The 21730-nt window shown below is 40.3% G+C and overlaps 1 protein-coding gene across 2 annotated transcripts in view; it reads left to right on the forward strand.

Annotated features, from left to right (window-relative positions):
* Nucleotides 1-21730, forward strand: part of pkn1b (protein kinase N1b) — a 94652-nt gene that overhangs the window by 69425 nt on the left and 3497 nt on the right. For both annotated transcript variants that reach the window (XM_028599836.1, XM_028599835.1), the window contains exons 10-19: nt 909-984; nt 6351-6492; nt 8697-8787; nt 13570-13661; nt 15578-15650; nt 17540-17631; nt 19315-19491; nt 19662-19724; nt 20168-20244; nt 20995-21137. In XM_028599836.1, the coding sequence (XP_028455637.1) occupies nt 909-984; nt 6351-6492; nt 8697-8787; nt 13570-13661; nt 15578-15650; nt 17540-17631; nt 19315-19491; nt 19662-19724; nt 20168-20244; nt 20995-21137 (1026 nt within the window). The remainder of the gene's footprint in view (nt 1-908; nt 985-6350; nt 6493-8696; nt 8788-13569; nt 13662-15577; nt 15651-17539; nt 17632-19314; nt 19492-19661; nt 19725-20167; nt 20245-20994; nt 21138-21730) is intronic.

The raw sequence follows: 21730 nt of genomic DNA on the forward strand, positions 1-21730 counted from the left end.
CACACACTCACACACACACACACACACACACACACACACACACACACACACACACACACACACACACACACACACACACACACAGAGAGAGAGAGACACACGACACAGACACAGACACACACACACACACACACACACACACACACACACACACACACACACACACACACACACACACACACACACACACACACACACACACACACACACACACACACACACACACACACACACACACACACACACACACACACACACACACACACACACACAGAGAGAGAGACACACGCACGTACAGACACACGCACACACACTCACACACACTTACACACACACACACACACACACTCACACAGACACACACAGACTCACACACACTCTCACAAACACACTCACTCACTAATTGACACACAGACACTCACACACACACACACACACACACACTCTCACACACACACACACACACACACAGAGAGAGAGAGAGACACAGGCAAAAAACAGAAAGACACACACGTACACACAGAGAGACACACACCGAGAGAGAGACACACACTCACACACACACACACACACACACACACACACACACACAGAGAGAGAGAGAGAGACACACGCACGTACAGACACACACACACACACTCACTCACACACACTTACACACACACACACACACACACACACACACACACACACACAGACAAACACAGACTCACACACACTCTCACAAACACACTCACTCACTAATTGACACACAGACACTCACACACACACACACACACACACACATATTCGTGCATTTTACAATCAAGTTTTTTTTTTTTTTCATACAATAGATCGGTTGACCTTAATAATACATGCAACCATCACTTACTGTACTTTGTTGTTTTAACATTTCGTTTGTGTTTTAGGTGACTTTCTTTAACCCGGTAATAGAGAGAGGCCGAAAACTCCAGAGGCAGAAGAAAGTCTTCTCCAAACAGCACGGTATGTCTAATGTCCACACACAGCCACGGAGCTGAAATACACAGTACCACTCCACTCGTAAAGGAATGCTAACAGGGTGGATGTACACTGGGGGATTTGTTGCTGCTGGTCTCACTCAATTCAGATTAGTTTGAGAAACATAGACTTTGGCCTTAAAGGGCTTCTCCAGGCATTTAGTGTTACACTCCCATCATAGTGTAGATTTATGGTTTCCTCCGTGGGTGCTCATGGGTGCACGCCCTGTAAAAAAATAAATAAAAAAATGTTTGCATTTCAGAACCTTAAAGCGCCCATTTTATGCTCATTTTCAGGTTCATAATTGTAATTTGAGGTTATATCAGAATAAGTTTAGATGGTTTAATTTTCAAAAAACCTCTTTTCACCCTGTGTTCAGGTCTCTTTTTTTTAGCTACAGAGTGAGACATCTCAACTTCTGTCACATCTTTGTTGTCAGTCGCACATGCTCAGTAGCTAGGTAAGACTACATGCTCAGTAGCTAGGTAAGACTACATGCTCAGTAGCTAGGTAAGACTACATGCTCAGTAGCTAGGTAAGACTACATGCTCAGTAGCTAGGTAAGACTACATGCTCAGTAGCTAGGTAAGACTACATGCTCAGTAGCTAGGTAAGACTACATGCTCAGTAGCTAGGTAAGGACTACATGTTCAGTCGCTAGGTAAGGACTACATGCTCAGTAGCTAGGTAAGGACTACATGCTCAGTAGCTAGGTAAGACTACATGCTCAGTAGCTAGGTAAGGACTACATGCTCAGTAGCTAGGTAAGACTACATGCTCAGTAGCTAGGTAAGACTACATGCTCAGTAGCTAGGTAAGGACTACATGCTCAGTAGCTAGGTAAGGACTACATGCTCAGTAGCTAGGTAAGACTACATGCTCAGTAGCTAGGTAAGACTACATGCTCAGTAGCTAGGTAAGGACTACATGCTCAGTAGCTAGGTAAGACTACATGTTCAGTAGCTAGGTAAGGACTACATGTTCAGTAGCTAGGTAAGACTACATGTTCAGTAGCTAGGTAAGACTACATGCTCAGTAGCTAGGTAAGACTACATGCTCAGTAGCTAGGTAAGACTACATGCTCAGTAGCTAGGTAAGACTACATGCTCAGTAGCTAGGTAAGACTACATGCTCAGTAGCTAGGTAAGACTACATGTTCAGTAGCTAGGTAAGACTACATGTTCAGTAGCTAGGTAAGACTACATGCTCAGTAGCTAGGTAAGACTACATGCTCAGTAGCTAGGTAAGACTACATGCTCAGTAGCTAGGTAAGACTACATGTTCAGTAGCTAGGTAAGACTACATGTTCAGTAGCTAGGTAAGACTACATGTTCAGTAGCTAGGTAAGACTACATGTTCAGTAGCTAGGTAAGACTACATGCTCGGTAGCTAGGTAAGACTACATGCTCGGTAGCTAGGTAAGACTACATGCTCGGTAGCTAGGTAAGGACTACATGCTCGGTAGCTAGGTAAGGACTAGATGCTCAGTAGCTAGGTAAGGACTACATGCTCAGTAGCTAGGTAAGGACTACATGTTCAGTAGCTAGGTAAGGACTACATGCTCAGTAGCTAGGTAAGGACTACATGTTCAGTAGCTAGGTAAGACTACATGCTCAGTAGCTAGGTAAGACTACATGCTCAGTAGCTAGGTAAGACTACATGTTCAGTAGCTAAGTAAGACTACATGCTCAGTAGCTAGGTAAGGACTACATGCTCAGTAGCTAGGTAAGACTACATGTTCAGTAGCTAAGTAAGACTACATGTTCAGTAGCTAGGTAAGGACTACATGCTCAGTAGCTAGGTAAGACTACATGCTCAGTAGCTAGGTAAGACTACATGCTCAGTAGCTAGGTAAGACTACATGTTCAGTAGCTAGGTAAGGACTACATGCTCAGTAGCTAGGTAAGGACTACATGCTCAGTAGCTAGGTAAGACTACATGCTCAGTAGCTAGGTAAGACTACATGCTCAGTAGCTAGGTAAGACTACATGTTCAGTAGCTAGGTAAGACTACATGCTCAGTAGCTAGGTAAGGACTGTTCACATGTTGCTCAGTAGCTAGGTAAGACTACATGCTCAGTAGCTAGGCTAGGTAAGACTACATGCTCAGTAGCTAGCTAGGTAAGACTACATGCTCACTACATGCTCATGCTCAGTAGCTAGGTAAGGACTACATGTTCAGTAGCTAGGTAAGGACTACATGCTCAGTAGCTAGGTAAGACTACATGCTCAGTAGCTAGGTAAGACTACATGCTCAGTAGCTAGGTAAGACTACATGCTCAGTAGCCACTACATGCTCAGTAGCTAGGTAAGACTACATGCTCAGTAGCTAGGTAAGGACTACATGCTCAGTAGCTAGGTAAGACTACATGCTCAGTAGCTAGGTAAGGACTACATGCTCAGTAGCTAGGTAAGGACTACACATGCTCAGTAGCTAGGTAAGACTACATGCTCAGTAGCTAGGTAAGGACTACATGCTCAGTAGCTAGGTAAGGACTACATGCTCAGTAGCTAGGTAAGGACTACATGCTCAGTAGCTAGGTAAGGACTACATGCTCAGTAGCTAGGTAAGGACTACATGCTCAGTAGCTAGGTAAGGACTACATGCTCAGTAGCTAGGTAAGACTACATGCTCAGTAGCTAGGTAAGACTACATGCTCAGTAGCTAGGTAAGGACTACATGCTCAGTAGCTAGGTAAGGACTACATGCTCAGTAGCTAGGTAAGGACTACATGCTCAGTAGCTAGGTAAGGACTACATGCTCAGTAGCTAGGTAAGGACTACATGCTCAGTAGCTAGGTAAGACTACATGCTCAGTAGCTAGGTAAGACTACATGCTCAGTAGCTAGGTAAGACTACATGCTCAGTAGCTAGGTAAGACTACATGCTCAGTAGCTAGGTAAGGACTACATGCTATATACAATTTATTTTGTAGATTAGGGTGAATTTGTGTGTGTTGTAGCAGTGTTTTTCAATTGAGAATGAGCTAGCATGCTAACGGTTAGCCCCCTAGCCCTCTTGTCTCAGCTAGTGCCGTAGAAAGCCGTGCAGATGTTGACCAGCTCACCAGGAGACTGAAGGCAGGACACATTCAGAAACCGGATCTCACTCAGAACACCATGGATGGGTTTATTAAAAGTTTGAATGCGTGTAGAAGCACCAGAGACACAAAATAACACCCCAAATCCCAGAAAAAGTGATTTTTTTCATAATACGGGCACTTTAAATGGACAGCGGCCGACACGTGTAGGTTTAATATAAAAACATGATTCATAAAATCATGCTAACAATTATCAGGCTATTTGAATAGCTGAGTATTCTATGCAAAAACGTTATGCATAAAGGCTTTAGGCCGCCCCCCACATGTTATTGTAGGCCCAGTTTAAGCTTACTTTTTTTCAATATAATTTATGTAGTAGGGGGTCCCTGCTCCGTCTCTTTTTCAGCTAGGGGTCCTTGGCTTCAAAAACGTTGAAGACCCCCGCTCTAAGTGATAAGGAAAGATGCTTCAATGCTTCAATGCTTCCATATCTCCTGTAGCGGAGGACACACTGGACCTCCCTGTATTAAAGGACTGGAGATAATGCCGTCCCACAATTCCTCACAAAAGCAACATTCGGACGACATAATCACAATATTAACCTTAAAACAGAAGTCTGGCTTTCAAGAAAAGGAAATGTGAGACGTTTTTAGCCAGATGATGTTTTTAAGTCAACGTGTTTGGAACTGAAGAATCATATGAACAGTAGAAGATTTGTAGGCCTATCACGTTGCACCTATCTCACCCAAATGTAACCATTACTTTCATACTGTCATACTAATTGTGATTCATGTGGCTAAATATTAGTGGACAGTCCAACTTTGGTAATAACAATAAAAATGATAATAATGCACTTTATTTGTATAGCACCTGTCATACAAGAAATACAGCTCAAGGCATTACACTAAGGAAATGACACGCACCGAGGGCTTCACATGAATAGACATAATTAATGCAAAATAAGATGGAAAATAAAAACACTTAAGAGTACCATTACATGCACCAAGTGCTTCAGAATAGACAAAAAATGAACATGAAAAACAGGCATAGAATGACATAATAAATGCAAAATAAGGTGGTGTTTTGCATGCAAAAAATGGTAATCAGTTCTTCCAGGAAAATGTTTTTTTGCGATTGTTGCAGGCAAAAATCCTTGATTATGCAGCAACATTGAGGAATTGTTACAGCTCGTATGATGACACATTTCATTATTACTGATTACTAACAACAACCTAAACAGACAGGTTTACCCGTTTGGCTTACTGTAACTGGTGCCTGCCTTGTTTAAAGGAGTTACAAGACAGGGTGGGTGGGGGGGGGTGAGAGGCACCCAGATACATGGCTTGTTGTATTTTCTGGAACAGGGATTTTAAACATTTACAGAAAATGCAAACGTACATCATGCAACATCTCAGCTGTCTTACGCCATTAAAGGTCCTATTGCATGCTGCTTTTTGGATGCTTTTATATAGACCTTAGTGGTCCCTAATACTGTATCTGAAGTCTCTTTATATAGACCTTAGTGGTCCCTAATACTGTATCTGAAGTCTCTTTATATAGACCTTAGTGGTCCCCTAATTCTGTATCTGAAGTCTCTTTTATATAGACGTTAGTGGTCCCCTAATACTGTATCTGAAGTCTCTTTTATATAGACCTTAGTGGTCCCCTAATACTGTATCTGAAGTCTGTTTTATATAGGCCTTATAGTGGTCCCCTAATACTGTATCTGAAGTCTCTTTTATATTGGCCTTAGTGGTCCCCTAATACAGTATCTGAAGTCTCTTTATATAGACCTTAGTGGTCCCCTAATACTGTATCTGAAGTCTCTTTATATAGACCTTAGTGGTCCCCTAATACTGTATCTGAAGTCTCTTTTATATAGACCTTAGTGGTCCCCTAAAATTCAGCCTTGGTGCAGAATTACAGCCACTAGAGCCAGTGAGAAAGGTGAAGTAACCTTTCTCCTTATGACCTCATAAGGAGAAGATTCCTGATTGGTCCATCTGAGCTTTCATTTTCTCAAAGGCAGAGCAGGATACCCAGGGCTCGGTTTACACCTATCACCATTTCTAGCCACTGGGGGACCATAGGCAGGCAGGGGGGGGGAACGCATATTAATGTTAAAAAAAAACTCATAAAGTGACATTTTTATGCCATGGGACCTTTTTAAAGCTACACGAGACCTTTCTCCATCAGATGCTGAAGTTAGCTTGACTGGATCCTCTTTATCTTCTCCTCAGGCAATAACGAGACGCAGCCGCCATTTTAGGTATTCAAGATGTTTACTGTATATTCCACTGTGTATGTTCCAGGGAAAGCCTTCGTGCGTGCTCGGCAGATGAATGTGGACATCGCTACGTGGGTCCGTCTGCTCAGGAACGCCATTCCCAGTGGCAGCAACACACCGGCCTACACGCCCAGCTTCACCAGCAGCACGCTCACACACAGCGCAGGGTAGGTACCGCCCGGTATGACAATATGCAACAAATCAACGGACCTTTATCACAGCAGACATGTTGACTTGTCATAGCAGGAAAAGCACAGCTGAGATTGATAATCTTAACGATGGCTCAGTTCCATCAAGTGTCCCAGTGAGATATTTCAGTGAGTCAGCATGAACAATACCAGGACCTCTCCTAAGTAGAATGCAGCCATCATTAATGGTTTAATACCAGGACCTCTCCTAAGTGGAATGCAGCCATCAGTAATGGTTTAATACCAGGGCCTCTCCTAAGTGGAATGCAGCCATCATTAATGGTTTAATACCAGGACCTCTCCTAAGTGGAATGCAGCCATCATTAATGGTTTAATACCAGGACCTCTCCTAAGTGGAATGCAGCCATCAGTAATGGTTTAATACCAGGACCTCTCCTAAGTGGAATGCAGCCATCAGTAATGGTTTAATACCAGGGTCTCTCCTAAGTGGAATGCAGCCATCAGTAATGGTTTTGAACACACCTGTGCTTTTTCCTACTATGACATGTCAACATGTCTGCCGTGGAAAAAGGTCTATTAATTGCATGATATAAAAAAAAAATTAGCTCGATAATTTTTTTATGGAAATTATCGCAGCCTCACTGGAATAAAATCCATTTTATTTATTGTTTCTGACTGTTTATTCCAGGTTTTTATTCCAGTGCATTTTTTTGTTAACAGAGATTGACAGTCCATTTTATTTACTGTTTTTGGTTTTATTGTACATTTATTGTGGATATTTAAAATGTCTTCCAGTTCCAGTGTTTAATATTCTTTAGAAATAAAAGTTTATTGATCTTTGAAAAGGTGTACCATTAGGTGCATTATTATTATGCCATTATCATTAGATAAAAGTGATCTTTGGAGAAAGTAGGGCGTGGAGGGACGACACCAAAAACCCAAATCACATTATTTTAGTGTGATATTAGATGTGAAAAGAAGAAAATGGTTCTCTTTAGATGTGTGTGAGTTTCCCACACCAGTAATTTCTATAGTTCTATTTTATAGTGATCCATTATCTGTTCAACACATGTTCTATTTAAGAAAAGATAGAAAATAGATATGTGTGTGTGCTGTAAAGTGGTTAGAAAAGATGAAATCTGTATTGGCCGGCCTAACTCAAAGAAAATCGGAAATTGGAATTGACCTAGAAAGTTGTAATCGGTGCATCTCTACTGTATATGTAAAGACTATTATTACTGCGTGTCACTTTTATTCAATTTGAATACATTTATTTACTTTGCAAGTACCTTTGTGACTGCATTACACTGTGCTTTTATGTCGTGATATACAGTACAGGCCAAAAGTTTGGACACACCTTCTCATTCAATGTGTTTCTTTATTTTCATGACTATTTACATTGTAGATTCTCACTGAAGGCATCAAAACTATGAATGAACACATATGGAATTATGTACTTAACAAAAAAGTGTGAAATAACTGAAAACATGTCTTATATTTTAGTTTCTTCAAAGTAGCCACCCTTTGCTTTTTTTGATAACTCTGCAAACCCTTGGTGTTCTCTCAATGAGCTTCATGAGGTAGTCACCTGAAATGGTTTTACCTTCACAGGTGTGCTTTGTCAGGGTTCATTAGTGGAATTATTTCCCTTATTAATAAAAAAGCAAAGGGTGGCTACTTTGAAGAATCTAAAATATAAGACATGTTTTCAGTTATTTCACACTTTTTTGTTAAGTACATAATTCCATATGTGTTCATTCATAGTTTTGATGCCTTCAGTGAGAATCTACAATGTAAATAGTCATGAAAATACAAAGGAAACGCATTGAATGAGAAGGTGTGTCCAAACTTTTGGCCTGTACTGTAGGTCTTACATTTCATTCATAAAGGTCTTAAAAAGGTCTTAAAAAGTCTTTAATTTGACTTGGTAAAACCTGCAGAGACCCTGACCAAATGTCACACTTTCATTCCTGTCTACATTCTGAAGCTTCTCCCACAGGGCTTTGTTCAGATATCATTCCCAGCCTGATTTATAACACATTTTATACCCTAAAAACGTGGTGAAAATGGATGCAACTGGGCAAGTTTCATGGTGGACTCTATTCACCGTACTCCCCTTTTATCGTCTTCCTTCCACAGCGCTGAGTTCCACTTTCAGCTTCGGGGCTTCGATGTGTGCCTCCGTTACAGAACATCTGATTTTGTTTTCTTTGTGTGTGCAGAGAAATCTCCGTGGAGAAGGTGAACCTGGGCAGCGACTCTCCCCCCAAAGCTGATATCCGGAGAGATGTGGTGGACGCACCGGCTTCCTTGGTGAGAGAGAGAGAGAGAGCGAGAGAGAGAGAGAGAGAGAGAGAGAGAGGGAGGGATGGAGGCCAGAGAGGAAGGGAGGCAGAGCATGGGGGAAAGATGGGCATCTTGACACTATCATGTAACTTTTTTTGCTCCCTTCCTAGCTGCAGCGTCTGGTTTAGACACGGTGCTCTAGTCACGGTGTGAAATCTAAGAGCGCCAGAGCAGCAGGAGGAAAGAATAATTGGAGAAAGGGAGAACTGGAAACTCAGGGAGACAGCTTTAATTTGATCAAGGCCAAATCCGCGGTACTTTCCCCAGTGTGAACACAAACAGAAGGCGATAATGTGACAGACAGACAGACGGAGAGAGACAGAGAGAGACAGACAGAGACTGCCCTGGCCTCCTGCCCCTCCCTTTTCTCCATCCCTGTTCTTCCTTCTTATATAAATCGCCATTTTGGCTCCACCTGAAAGGTAGTTCAGGAGCTGCCACTGTTGTTTTTGTGCCTTTTTGTAGGCAGCTACAAAAAGGCACAAAAACCCTCTCAGTAAAATCTACGTAGACCTTTTTCACAGCAGACATGTTGACTTGTCATAGTAGGAAAAGCACAGCTGAGATTGATAACCTTAACGATGGCTCAGTTCCATCAAGTGTCCCAGTAAGATATTTCAGTGAGTCAGCATGAACAATACCAGGACCTCTCCTAAGTGGAATGTAGCCATCAGTAATGGTTTAATACCAGGGCCTCTCCTAAGTGGAATGCAGCCATCAGTAATGGTTTAATACCAGGACCTCTCCTAAGTGGAATGCATCCATCAGTAATGGTTTAATACCAGGACCTCTCCTAAGTGGAATGCAGCCATCAGTAATGGGTTTGAACACACATGGTCTATTACAAAGACTAAAAACTAGGGCCGGGACTCGATTAAAAAAAATTAATCTAATTAATTACAGGCTTTGTAATTAATAATCGAAATTAATCGCATTTTAATTGCATAAATATTTGACCTGAGAACAGTGAGAAGTAATTTTTTTCACATGGATTTTTAGTATACCGTTGAATAATGACTGAATACATAAGCTTAAGCAACAAAATATTGTTTATTTTTGTTCAACCAAGTCGAGCAGACCAGTGCAATTTTTGCCATTAAGTGTAGCAATAGCATATTTAGAAATATAGTACATTTCAGAAATTCAGGTAGCCTATAGGTAGGTAGACCTTCTGTAAACTATGTTTTTTTATGTAAAACACAATACTTTCAAGTACATTCAGACTTAGTTACCCTGGTCCTTAAACCAGTCATCTGGTGGATTGTAGGTTGGGTGTGGGTCCTTGTACTCGGAGTCGGGCTAACGCTAACGCTAGCTGCTAAATGTTTTGCGTTGAGGTGATACTTGAGGCTCGATGTGCTGCGGTGATATGAGAATTCCTTGTTGCATAGTTTGCACACAACCATGCTCTAATCAACGCTTCCATCCGTTCGTTTTTATAACAAAATGTCCCATCACAGCATTGACATATATAAAAGGTCTGAAGCATTGACATGTATAAAAGGTCTGAAGCATTGACGTATATAAAAGGTCTGAAGCATTGACATGTATAAAAGGTCTGAAGCATTGACATGTATAAAAGGTCTGAAGCATTGACATATATAAAAGGTCTGAAGCATTGACATGTATAAAAGGTCTGAAGCATTGACATATATAAAAGGTCTGAAGCATTGACGTATATAAAGGTCTGAAGCATTGACGTATATAAAGGTCTGAAGCATTGACGTATATGAAAGGTCTGAAGCATTGACGTATATAAAGGTCTGAAGCATTGACATATATGAAAGGTCTGAAGCATTGACGTATATGAAAGGTCTGAAGCATTGACGTATATGAAAGGTCTGAAGCATTGACATATATAAAGGTCTGAAGCATTGACATATATAAAGGTCTGAAGCATTGACATATATAAAGGTCTGAAGCATTGACATATATAAAGGTCTGAAGCATTGACATGTATAAAGGTCTGAAGCATTGACATGTATAAAGGTCTGAAGCATTGACATGTATAAAGGTCTGAAGCATTGACATATATAAAAGGTCTGAAGCATTGACGTATATAAAAGGTCTGAAGCATTGACGTATATAAAGGTCTGAAGCATTGACGTATATAAAGGTCTGAAGCATTGACGTATATAAAAGGTCTGAAGCATTGACGTATATAAAGGTCTGAAGCATTGACGTATATGAAAGGTCTGAAGCATTGACGTATATAAAGGTCTGAAGCATTGACGTATATAAAAGGTCTGAAGCATCGACGTATATAAAAGGTCTGAAGCATTGACACTAGTTGGTGCAAAAATAAGTGATTAAAATGCGTAAAAAATGTTTAACGTGTTATTTTTTTGTGTAATTAATTAACGCATTAAAGTCTGTAATTAATTAATTAATCTTAATTAACTCGTTAAAGTCCCGGCTCTATTAAAAACCAATGTTAAAAGAGAGATTAGGGTCCATGTGTCATGACAGCGTGAAAGCTCTGTGTGGAGGCTCCACAGAACCATAAAACAGCCTTCAGGGTTCATGTGTTATGACAGTGTCATGTGTTATGACAGTGTCATGTCACTCTTATGTAGATACCTTGGAGTAAAAGGTTACCCAAAGATTCTTTTATTCAAAAAGTTTCGGCAGAAGCTACAGCGTATCGACCCTCAACGTTAAGACTTTACTTTACAACACACAACCTATTTGACGTGGACGGTAACATCAGACAAAATGCCTTTCTGATCATACTTTCTTTATATTTTTTTCGGATTATTTTCAAACATGTTGTGATGTTGCAAAACGAGTTCCTCGTTACTTTTATATTATATTCCTTTCAGATGATATTGACTTTCTCGCATTTAAAACACAGTTTTGGATAGATGCAGCGACATCAAAAGACTTTAAGAGCCTTTTAATTGGTTAATTGATTATGGGAGGGGCTGAACAGAGAGGAGAGGGCTCACTCTTCTCAGCTTTCATTTTAATTTAGGATTTCTTTTCTTACGTTCTGGCTTATCTCTCTGTGTGTGTGTGTGTTTGTGTGTGTGTGTGTGTGTGTGTGTGTGTGTGTGTTTGTGTGTGTGTGTCTCTCTCTTGCTCTCTGTGTGTGTGTGTGTGTGTGTGTGTGTGTGTGTGTCTCTCTGTGTGTGTGTGTGTGTGTGTGTGTGTTTCTCTGTGTGTGTGTCTGTGTGTGTTTCTGTGTGTGTGTGTGTGTGTGTGTGTGTGTGTGTCTCTCTCTCTCTCTCTGTGTGTGTCTGTGTGTGTGTGTGTGTGTGTGTGTGTGTGTGTTTCTCTGTGTGTGTGTGTGTGTGTCTCTCTCTCTCTGTGTGTGTGTGTGTGTGTGTGTGTGTGTGTGTTTCTCTGTGTGTCTGTGTGTGTATGTCTGTGTGTGTGTGTGTTTCTGTGTGTGTGTGTGTGTGTGTGTATTAAAACTGTCCATTTACTTATTGCAAAAGCAAATTATAATTTTGGAGACGGCAGACAGAGAGAGAGAGAGAGACAGACAGACAGACAGACAGACAGACAGACAGACAGACAGACAGACAGACAGAGAGTGCCTGTGGCAGATGGTGTGTTCAGTGGAGCTGAAGTATTATGGGATTAATTACTCTGATGACTTTTTGTGTTTTTTAGAGGACTAATTAGTGGTGAGCAAGGAGCAGAGTGGACAGGAAGAGGGGAGGAGGGGGGCTGGCTGACAGCCACACACTGTCTGTGTGTGTGTGTGTGTGTGTGTGTGTGTGTGTGTGTGTGTGTGTGTGTGTGTCTCTCTCTCTCTCTTTCTCTTTCTCTGTGTGTGTGTGTCTCTCTCTCTCATACATATCACAGATTGTTTACAGAAATGTCCCATTTTCAGTGGATCTTTCATTTATTTTGTATTATTTGATTTAACATGACCGCAAAAGGTGCATTATGTAGCTAAAAAATAATCGTAAATCGCGAAATCTGGCAGGAAAATCGTAATTATATATTTTTTTCCCCCAAATTGTTCAGGTCCACTTCTTTTCAATGCCAATTTTATAAAACATAAAGAAATTACAACATTACACATTACAGCACAAATCTTTTAAATCTATTTTTCAGCTCTTACTACGTGAGTCGTCTCTGTGTAACGTTAGACAACCAATCACAGACTTTATTAGATCTCGGTAGAAGCATGCTGCGTGCTGATTGGCTCACTGACGCTGAGGAGATTAACTCCTTAGGGATTGAAGTTGTGTATTGAATGACAACTTGATTATTATTATTATTTTCATTATTATAATGACAAATATTTGTTCGGTGTCTAAAAGGTATTGAATTCAGTACCAAGCCTTAGTCGTTTTTCCTCACAGGGGGGTCAAACTCAGCTTCTCTGAGGGCCACACTGGAAAATAAGAATCACATCAGGGGCCAGACATGTTTAGTTTGTTCACATGCTTGTATTTCATCAAAAAAGTCAAGCATCTTTTACTGTACTATTGCATGTCTCACATAGAGCTCGGTGGTCGACATAAAGACCCCAAAAAGTCAGCGATAAAGTAACTTAGCCATCAGAGAAAAAGCCACAGAAACATCGGGGAAAAAAACATCAGTAAAGACAACAAAAAACGATTGAAATAAGCGCCAAAAATGTCGGCAGAAGTGACACAAACTTCACAAAAAGTAGGCCGGCCAAAATGTCTTGTGAAGCTAAATTGACGTGCGGCAATTTAGCTTCTTCTACAAACACTCATTTTACTCATTTTATTCTTCTTCTTCTTCTTCTTCTGTGGTGTTTCTCAGGAACAGACGGCGGTCATTGAACCCCCGTCTACACCGGACGCCGCTCTTCACCAGCAGCCAATCAGATCGCTGTCCCAGAACTCTATACGCAGGTGCAAACACACACACATACACACACACGCACACACACACACACACACACACACACACACACACACACACACACACACACACACACATATGGGCAAACACACACGCACACACACACGCACACACACACACACACACACACACACACATATGGGCACACACACACACGCACACACACACACACACACACACACACACACACACACACACACACACACACACACACACACACACACACACACAGACACAATATGGCCCTGTGTTGTAACATCTTTTTTTTTTAACACGCGGTAGTAAAGTCATAATTAATGTGGATCACAGCATATGTCGCTGAAAAAATTAGAAATACTTAGTTGTGCTGGATACTGCAGATTATTTTATTTTATTTTTTTAACCTTGACCCTATTTTCCCATTAATTGGTGACCAAAGTGAACAAAAGTCTTTGTAATGGGATAGTTTAACATGAAACAGCCCCGAAATCACCATCACCAAACTCCACCAGACTCCATGTAAATAATCAGGACTTTTAGCGTGTATAGAACCAGCATATCTCCACCAGACTCCATGTAAATAATCAGGACTTTTAGCGTGTATAGAGCCAGCATATCTCCACCAGACTCCATGTAAATAATCAGGACTTTTAGCGTGTATAGAACCAGCATATCTCCACCAGACTCCATGTAAATAATCAGGACTTTTAGCGTGTATAGAGCCAGCATATCTCCACCAGACTCCATGTAAATAATCAGGACTTTTAGCGTGTATAGAGCCAGCATATCTCCACCAGACTCCATGTAAATAATCAGGACTTTTAGTGTGTATAGAGTCAGCATATCTCCACCAGACTCCATGTTAATAATCAGGACTTTTAGCGTGTATAGAACCAGCATATCTCCACCAGACTCCATGTAAATAATCAGGACTTTTAGCGTGTATAGAGCCAGTATATCTCCACCAGACTCCATGTAAATAATCAGGACTTTTAGCGTGTATAGAGCCAGCATATCTCCACCAGACTCCATGTAAATAATCAGGACTTTTAGCGTGTATAGAGCCAGCATATCTCCACCAGACTCCATGTAAATAATAAGGACTTTTAGCGTGTATAGAGCCAGCATATCTCCACCAGACTCCATGTAAATAATAAGGACTTTTAGCGTGTATAGAGCCAGCATATCTCCATCAGACTCCATGTAAATAATCAGGACTTTTAGCGTGTATAGAGCCAGCATATCTCCACCAGACTCCATGTAAATAATAAGGACTTTTAGCGTGTATAGAGCCAGCATATCTCCACCAGACTCCATGTAAATAATCAGGACTTTTCGTGTGTATAGAGCCAGCATATCTCCACAAGTAAATGGGTGAATTAAGGGTTTATTTCAACCAAACCAGAGTGGTGATTTTTGGAACAGTGGAAAGATGAACCAAGACGGCTTTTTGTAGTTTTATTTAGTTTCTGTCCACTTTCAATGAAGTGTGTTTTACAATGATAAAAGTATTGATTATTTACATGGAGTCTGGTGGGTTTGGCGACAATACTTAAACGAATAATAATCTCAGCCTGTCCGTAGCAAAAAGAGTACTTTTAGAAGGTGCACAACTGCCCATCAATGTTACATTGCAGATTGTTTTTTCTTAGTACTGGACCAATGTCAAAGATTGTTGTTCCCATCAGTCACTTAAACACAAAAACATAGGAACATAGGGTAAACCCCCCCCCCCAAAGTTACCCTTTAAGAGTCACTTACTGAACAGTATTCGCCTTTCTCATGGAAAAACAAAACATAGATTCTGTGGAGGTTTGACATGTAGTGCTTTTTCAATGTTGTTGATCGTATGAGGGATTTTTTAATATGACATAATATGTTATTATGCTGCATGCTGTGGCCATAATCTGCCTCTAATCTCTCTCAGACCAAGCAGAGGCCCTCTCTGCCTTCAGGACTTCAAGCTGATAGCAGTGCTCGGCAGAGGCCACTTTGGGAAGGTACTAACACTTCTTTTTCCCCTCAATGGATGAAATGACGTACACAGTGCTACAACTCTCTGTAATATATTTAATGGAATGAAATGTTTGTAATTTTTCCAGTTTTATCATCTTGAATCATTATAGCAAAATATTTAAAACTGCACAAATCAATAGCTGTGTTAGAAATAAATAGTGCACTATTACAGTAGTGTGTTCGCCAATTTGTAATGGTGTTTGACTTCTCAGCAGTTAATTTCATTCACAAATACCCACAATGCACAGCTTATTTGAGTTGATTATAGGATGTAGCCTACATTTTACTCCCACCCGCCTCTGTCACACACATAACCGGCGCATCTACTGACGCAACGATGTTTTCAGTTTAGTGTCCTGGTGTCTGGTTCCCTATTTAATAATCACTATATAGGGAAGAATGAGTGAGTGAATGAGGGAGCGGTTTCATACATAACTCATATTTTACACAGTTTTCATCCTACTGCAGTAACCACCCTCACTGCTGCAAAAAATAATGTGCAATATGGAAGCTGATGTGAAATAGATCAATGCAATGACAGAAAGTATGCATGTCTGTAGATGTATGTTCATACTGTTTTATGCAATGCCCGACCGATATTAGGGCATTTTCCAAACTTGGATCGGTATCTACAGTACATTTATAATGGCCGATAAATGATTATTTAAAAAAAAAATAAAAAGGGACGATGTGTTGGCGTTGGATAGTTTGTCCACCAGAGGGCGCTCTACAACACACATACACACACACAGACAGCTCTACAACCTCCCTGTTTTTATCCCTTTAAGTTTCATATCTTAAGTTTGTATTTTTATACATATTTTATTTATCAGAACTTTAATATATTTTGATGTTGTGTTGTGACAAACAAGTTTATTTTTAAACTGCATTATCATATTATTTTAGTGAGGACTCAGAAATAACTACAAATAACTAATGTTAGGGAAATCTGTTTATGTTTTGTTACACGTTTCTGGATTTAAAAAAATATATATCGGCCGATATATATCGGAATATCAGATTTTTAAAGCACCAAATATTTATATCTATATCGGCCTTAAAAATCCTTTATCGGTCGGGCTCTACTGCTAATGCTGCTATATGTTTCTATTTATTCTTTTTTAAGTAACCATTGTATTTTCGGATGCCTATTGCCAGCTGGCCGGGAACTACAGCTGGAAATTAGCCGTTGAGGCTAAAGCTGCTCTTCTTACTGTACAGTTAATTAAGGGGAACTGTCCACGACATTATACACTAATAAACTAAACTAGCACTTACATTATATTTGTATAGACTCAATGAATGATGCACTGACTGGAGAGCACTTTAAATGGCGTTGTCCCTGTGACAATCACAATAAAGACCTGTTCTATTCTATTGTATATTTTTATATTCAGGGTTCTCACGGTCATGAAAAACCAAACCAGACCAAATCTGAAAATGTGACCAATGGGAGAACTTTTTGTTGTTGTTCTTTAATGGATTCAGATTGGTTTATCTAAGTTTAGGTTATTTCTTTGTGTTTTTATCAGATTTAATTTGGTCTGTGACAGTATCTTGATTGACTCGAAATACAAAAGAAATCACATCAAAATCAACCTAGAAGAACTCTTTAATTTCCACTGCAATATCCATTTCAAACGAGGCAAAACAGACTTTATAAAACCTCTTTTTTTAATGCGGTTTGCACACCTGCTCTTATTTATTGGAGGAAAGGTTGTTGCAGTTTGCTTATAATGTTATTTTATGCGAGTCTTTCATGGGAGTTCACGTGTTTTTTTTATCTGGTCTGCGAGCCCCAAACCGAAGACAATATTTTATCATTATGTGACACACAATAACTCTTTGACTTTTTGAATATGAATCTCTCCAGGTGTTGCTGTCAGAGTACAAAAGGACAGCCAGCCTGTACGCCATCAAAGCCCTGAAGAAGGGAGACATCGTAGCGAGGGATGAAGTGGAAAGGTAATTGCATTTTTGCGACGCACTCTCCGTGACCTCGACCCAAAGTCTCAGCTACACGGCGAAGCTCTCTTCGCATCATAATTCCACCTCGTACAGTGATCGGTACAGACCGACCTGGTGTCCAGCTGATTAAACTAGAGCTTGAAATAATGTGGAATCAGGCATCCATCTCTCCTGGGCCTCGGCCGTGTGGAAAGCAACAAACTTTAAATGAAAATTCCCAATCGGGCAAAAGTGTCAGCAACATCTCTGTTATTGAACGTCGCCAAGGTAACATGTGATCTCGTGAAGTGCTGTCCCAATCGCAGTTCTATCTGAGCCCATGTGGTCTCACACACTCACTCACTCAGCACCTGAGATCAGTTAAGTCTGTGAGTCTTTAGTCCTTAGTCCTCAGGGCTCACTTTGGTATTGGGCCATAGATCCCCTAACGTCAGAAACAACCAAGCAAAAAACTCATTCATTCCCATGGCAATAAGCCAATTAAATAAGGTGTAGGGGGGGGTATGACTGGAGGAATATACAGTACAGGCCAAAAGTTTGGACATACCTTCTCATTCAATGCGTTTCCTTTTTATTTTCATGACTATTTACATTGTAGATTCGCACTGAAGGCATCAAAACTATGAATGAACACATATGAGAGTACGCACAGAGTAGTCAGGATCCGGTATAGGAGACTGCACTACTCAGTATGACACGATGTGCCCTGCTATGACATGAACTTCCACGATAACCTTCGAAGTCAATGTGACTTCTAATGTGACTGTTATCACCACTGTTCATCACGCCCCCAACCGGCCCGTCAGACACCGCCTACCAAGAGTCTGGGTCTGCTGAGGTTTCTTCCTAAAAGGGAGTTTTTTCTTGCCACTGTCGCAATAGCCACTGCTAATGCTTGCTCTTGAGGGAATTACTGTAATTGTTGGGGTTTTGGAATTTATAGAGTGTGGTCTAGACCTACTCTATCTGTAAAGTGTCTCGAGATAACTTTTGTTATGATTTGATACTATAAATAAAATTGAATTGAATTGAATATGGAATTATGTACTTAACAAAAAAGTGTGAAATAACTGAAAACATGTCTTATATTTTAGATTCTTCAAAGTAGCCACCCTTTGCTTTTTTTATTAATAAGGGAAATAATTCCACTAATGAACCCTGACAAAGCACACCTGTGAAGGTAAAACCATTTCAGGTGACTACCTCATGAAGCTCATTGAGAGAACACCAAGGGTTTGCAGAGTTATCAAAAAAAGCAAAGGGTGACTACTTTGAAGAATCTAAAATATAAGACATGTTTTCAGTTATTTCACACTTTTTTGTTAAGTACATAATTCCAGAATCTACAATGTAAATAGTCATGAAAATAAAGAAACACATTGAATGAGAAGGTGGGTCCAAACTTTTGGCCTGTACTGTATGTGAAGTAGGATAATGTGCAGTAGTTTTATTTTATCTATTTATGACATTGTTCTATATTCTCCTTTTACTGTATTCTATTTATTGATGTGTTAGATAAATAGCGCTGTAGATGTCTGGTTCAGTGTTTGTGTTGTGGATTATGTGTCAGTATGCCTGTACTGCACAACAAATTGCCTCTCGGGGACATTAAAGTTTTCTAAGTCTGAGTGTGTCCTTCGCCCCCATCCTCCCTCCCTCCCTCCCCCTGTCTGTCTCCAGTCTGATGTGTGAGAAGCGGATCTTTGAGGCTGTCAACGGCTCCCACCACCCCTTCCTGGTCAACCTGTTTGCATGTTTCCAGACGCCAGAACATGTGTGTTTTGTCATGGAGTACACAGCGGGAGGAGACCTCATGATGCACATACATGCCGACGTCTTTTCTGAGCCACGTGCTGTGTGAGTTCTGCTGTCTCTTTGTCTGTTGGTGTGTGTTCAACCGGATGAAAGCTTCTTGAAAAGCTCTGTGTGTCCACGTCTATATGCATCTTATTAATGTACGAAGATGCGCCAATATGTAGAGGTATGTAGCGCCAATACTGTATGTTCAGTTATCTTTCTTTCTGCAGCTTCTACTCGGCTTGTGTGGTCCTGGGTCTGCAGTTCCTTCATGACCATAAGATTGTGTATCGGTGAGTACTTTGATACATACTCGCTGTTCGTTATGCCTCCACACCATGGCTGTATACAGGGCTTGACATTAGCACCCGCCAAATGCGGGTAATGAAAAAGGAACTTTTCTATTGTGAACCATTATTTGTTGAACTTTAATGCTTTACAAACACCAGAGCAAGTAAGCGCTGTGACTACCCTTCTGAAGAGATTTTGGAGATTTATTTCGTCTTTGCAGAAAACATAAAACCCTGACTACTGTAGCTTCACTACCCATGGAAAAGTATGTGCATCACTGTGTCAGCAGCATCTACATTTCGCTAAAACAAAAATACTTTTTATTGAATTGATTCAAACTCTTGGTGACATAAAGTATATTATGATGTGAGTCTGGACAGGTGGTGATTGTAGTTTTCACAGCACTCGATAATTGACATGACTCCACTTCCTTTTCTTTTATCAGGGATCTTAAATTGGACAACCTGCTGCTCGATACAGAGGGTTTTGTGAAGATTGCAGACTTTGGGCTCTGTAAAGAAGGTGAGCGCTTGTTTTATTTGATAAGGGAAGCCTTTATTATCTCCTTTTGGAGAAATTCATCTTGGGCATTCGAGAGAAACAAAATCACATCGCGCATAAACACATAATAAACATACAGTTAACATACATAGAAACATAATCATACATTATCTCATCTAATGCTTCAATGAACATCTAATAACCTTACACAATACCCCCCAACCTGTCCTCACAATCACAGAAGAACAGAAGAGAACCCACATCACACCGTCCCTTCGTATTGCACTTCATTTTCATCATGATTGCACATTTCCCGTTAACTCATGCTGTGGTCAGTAACTTCTGTATTGCACAATGCCCAATTACATAATACCGTATCAAATATAGCATAGCATATACTGTGTGTGTGTGCGTGTGTGTGTGTGTTTATGTTTATAATAAACATTTTTCGTAGGAAAAAAAAAAGTCTATATAAAGAGGAACAATACTGCAAAGTCAGCAATAGATTTACTAAACTACAGCATTGGACCCTGGAAAACATTTAAATGCTAATGGAAAAAGTCGACAAAAACCTTTTTAAAAACAGACAAAAACTTGGAAAGAGATGGTAAAAAGAAGGAAGTAAAGCAAGAATATTTAGCATTATTTAGATTTTATCCACAGTGATAGTTAATGTAATTGCTGCTGTGCAGTTTTATAGGTTTCTTTGTTCTATTTTTAAGTCATCAAATAAAAATATTTCTTTTTCTTCACACGTTCTTCTCTCTAAAGGCATGGGCTATGGGGACCGGACCAGCACGTTCTGTGGGACCCCAGAGTTTCTGGCCCCGGAGGTGCTGACAGACACATCGTACACACGGGCAGTCGACTGGTGGGGGCTCGGGGTGCTCGTCTACGAGATGTTGGTCGGGGAGGTAAGAATACGGAGTTGGAAGAGTTCTTCATTGTCCCTCGAGGGGAAATTTGATCTGCAATTAGAGGTACAAAAACCCAACAAAACAGCAACACAATAAAAACATCTTAGCAGCACCCAACCAACGGACTGATTCACAACAATGTCATCACTTAACAAGTCAACAGGGTCAAATAAAATCCATAAGATTGTCTGGAAAAGTGGCGTACACACATGAATTTACAGCCAGCTGCTCATTAGCTTAGCTTACATTACAATATTTTTCGCACTATGGCCCCCTCACTTTTCTTTACTGTAAAATACTCTTTATATAATGCCACTTTACATTCATTCAGTACGTTTTGCACATTGTTGTTTGCCTGTTTTTTATTGTGGAATAACTGCTGCTGTAACAAGTGAATTTCCCCATTGTGGGATGAATAAAGTATTATCCAATCTAATAAAGACTGGAAACAGGGAAAGAGCTAGCCTGGCTCTGACGCTGACGAACATTGGTACTTAAGTACAGTACTGGAGTAAATGTACTTCCACCGCTGGTTATAAGTCGTCCGCAAAGAGGAGTTCATACCAGAGGTATATATAATACATATTTGA

This window comes from Perca flavescens, chromosome 15 (genome assembly GCF_004354835.1).
Source record: "Perca flavescens isolate YP-PL-M2 chromosome 15, PFLA_1.0, whole genome shotgun sequence".
Lineage (NCBI taxonomy): Eukaryota > Metazoa > Chordata > Actinopteri > Perciformes > Percidae > Perca > Perca flavescens.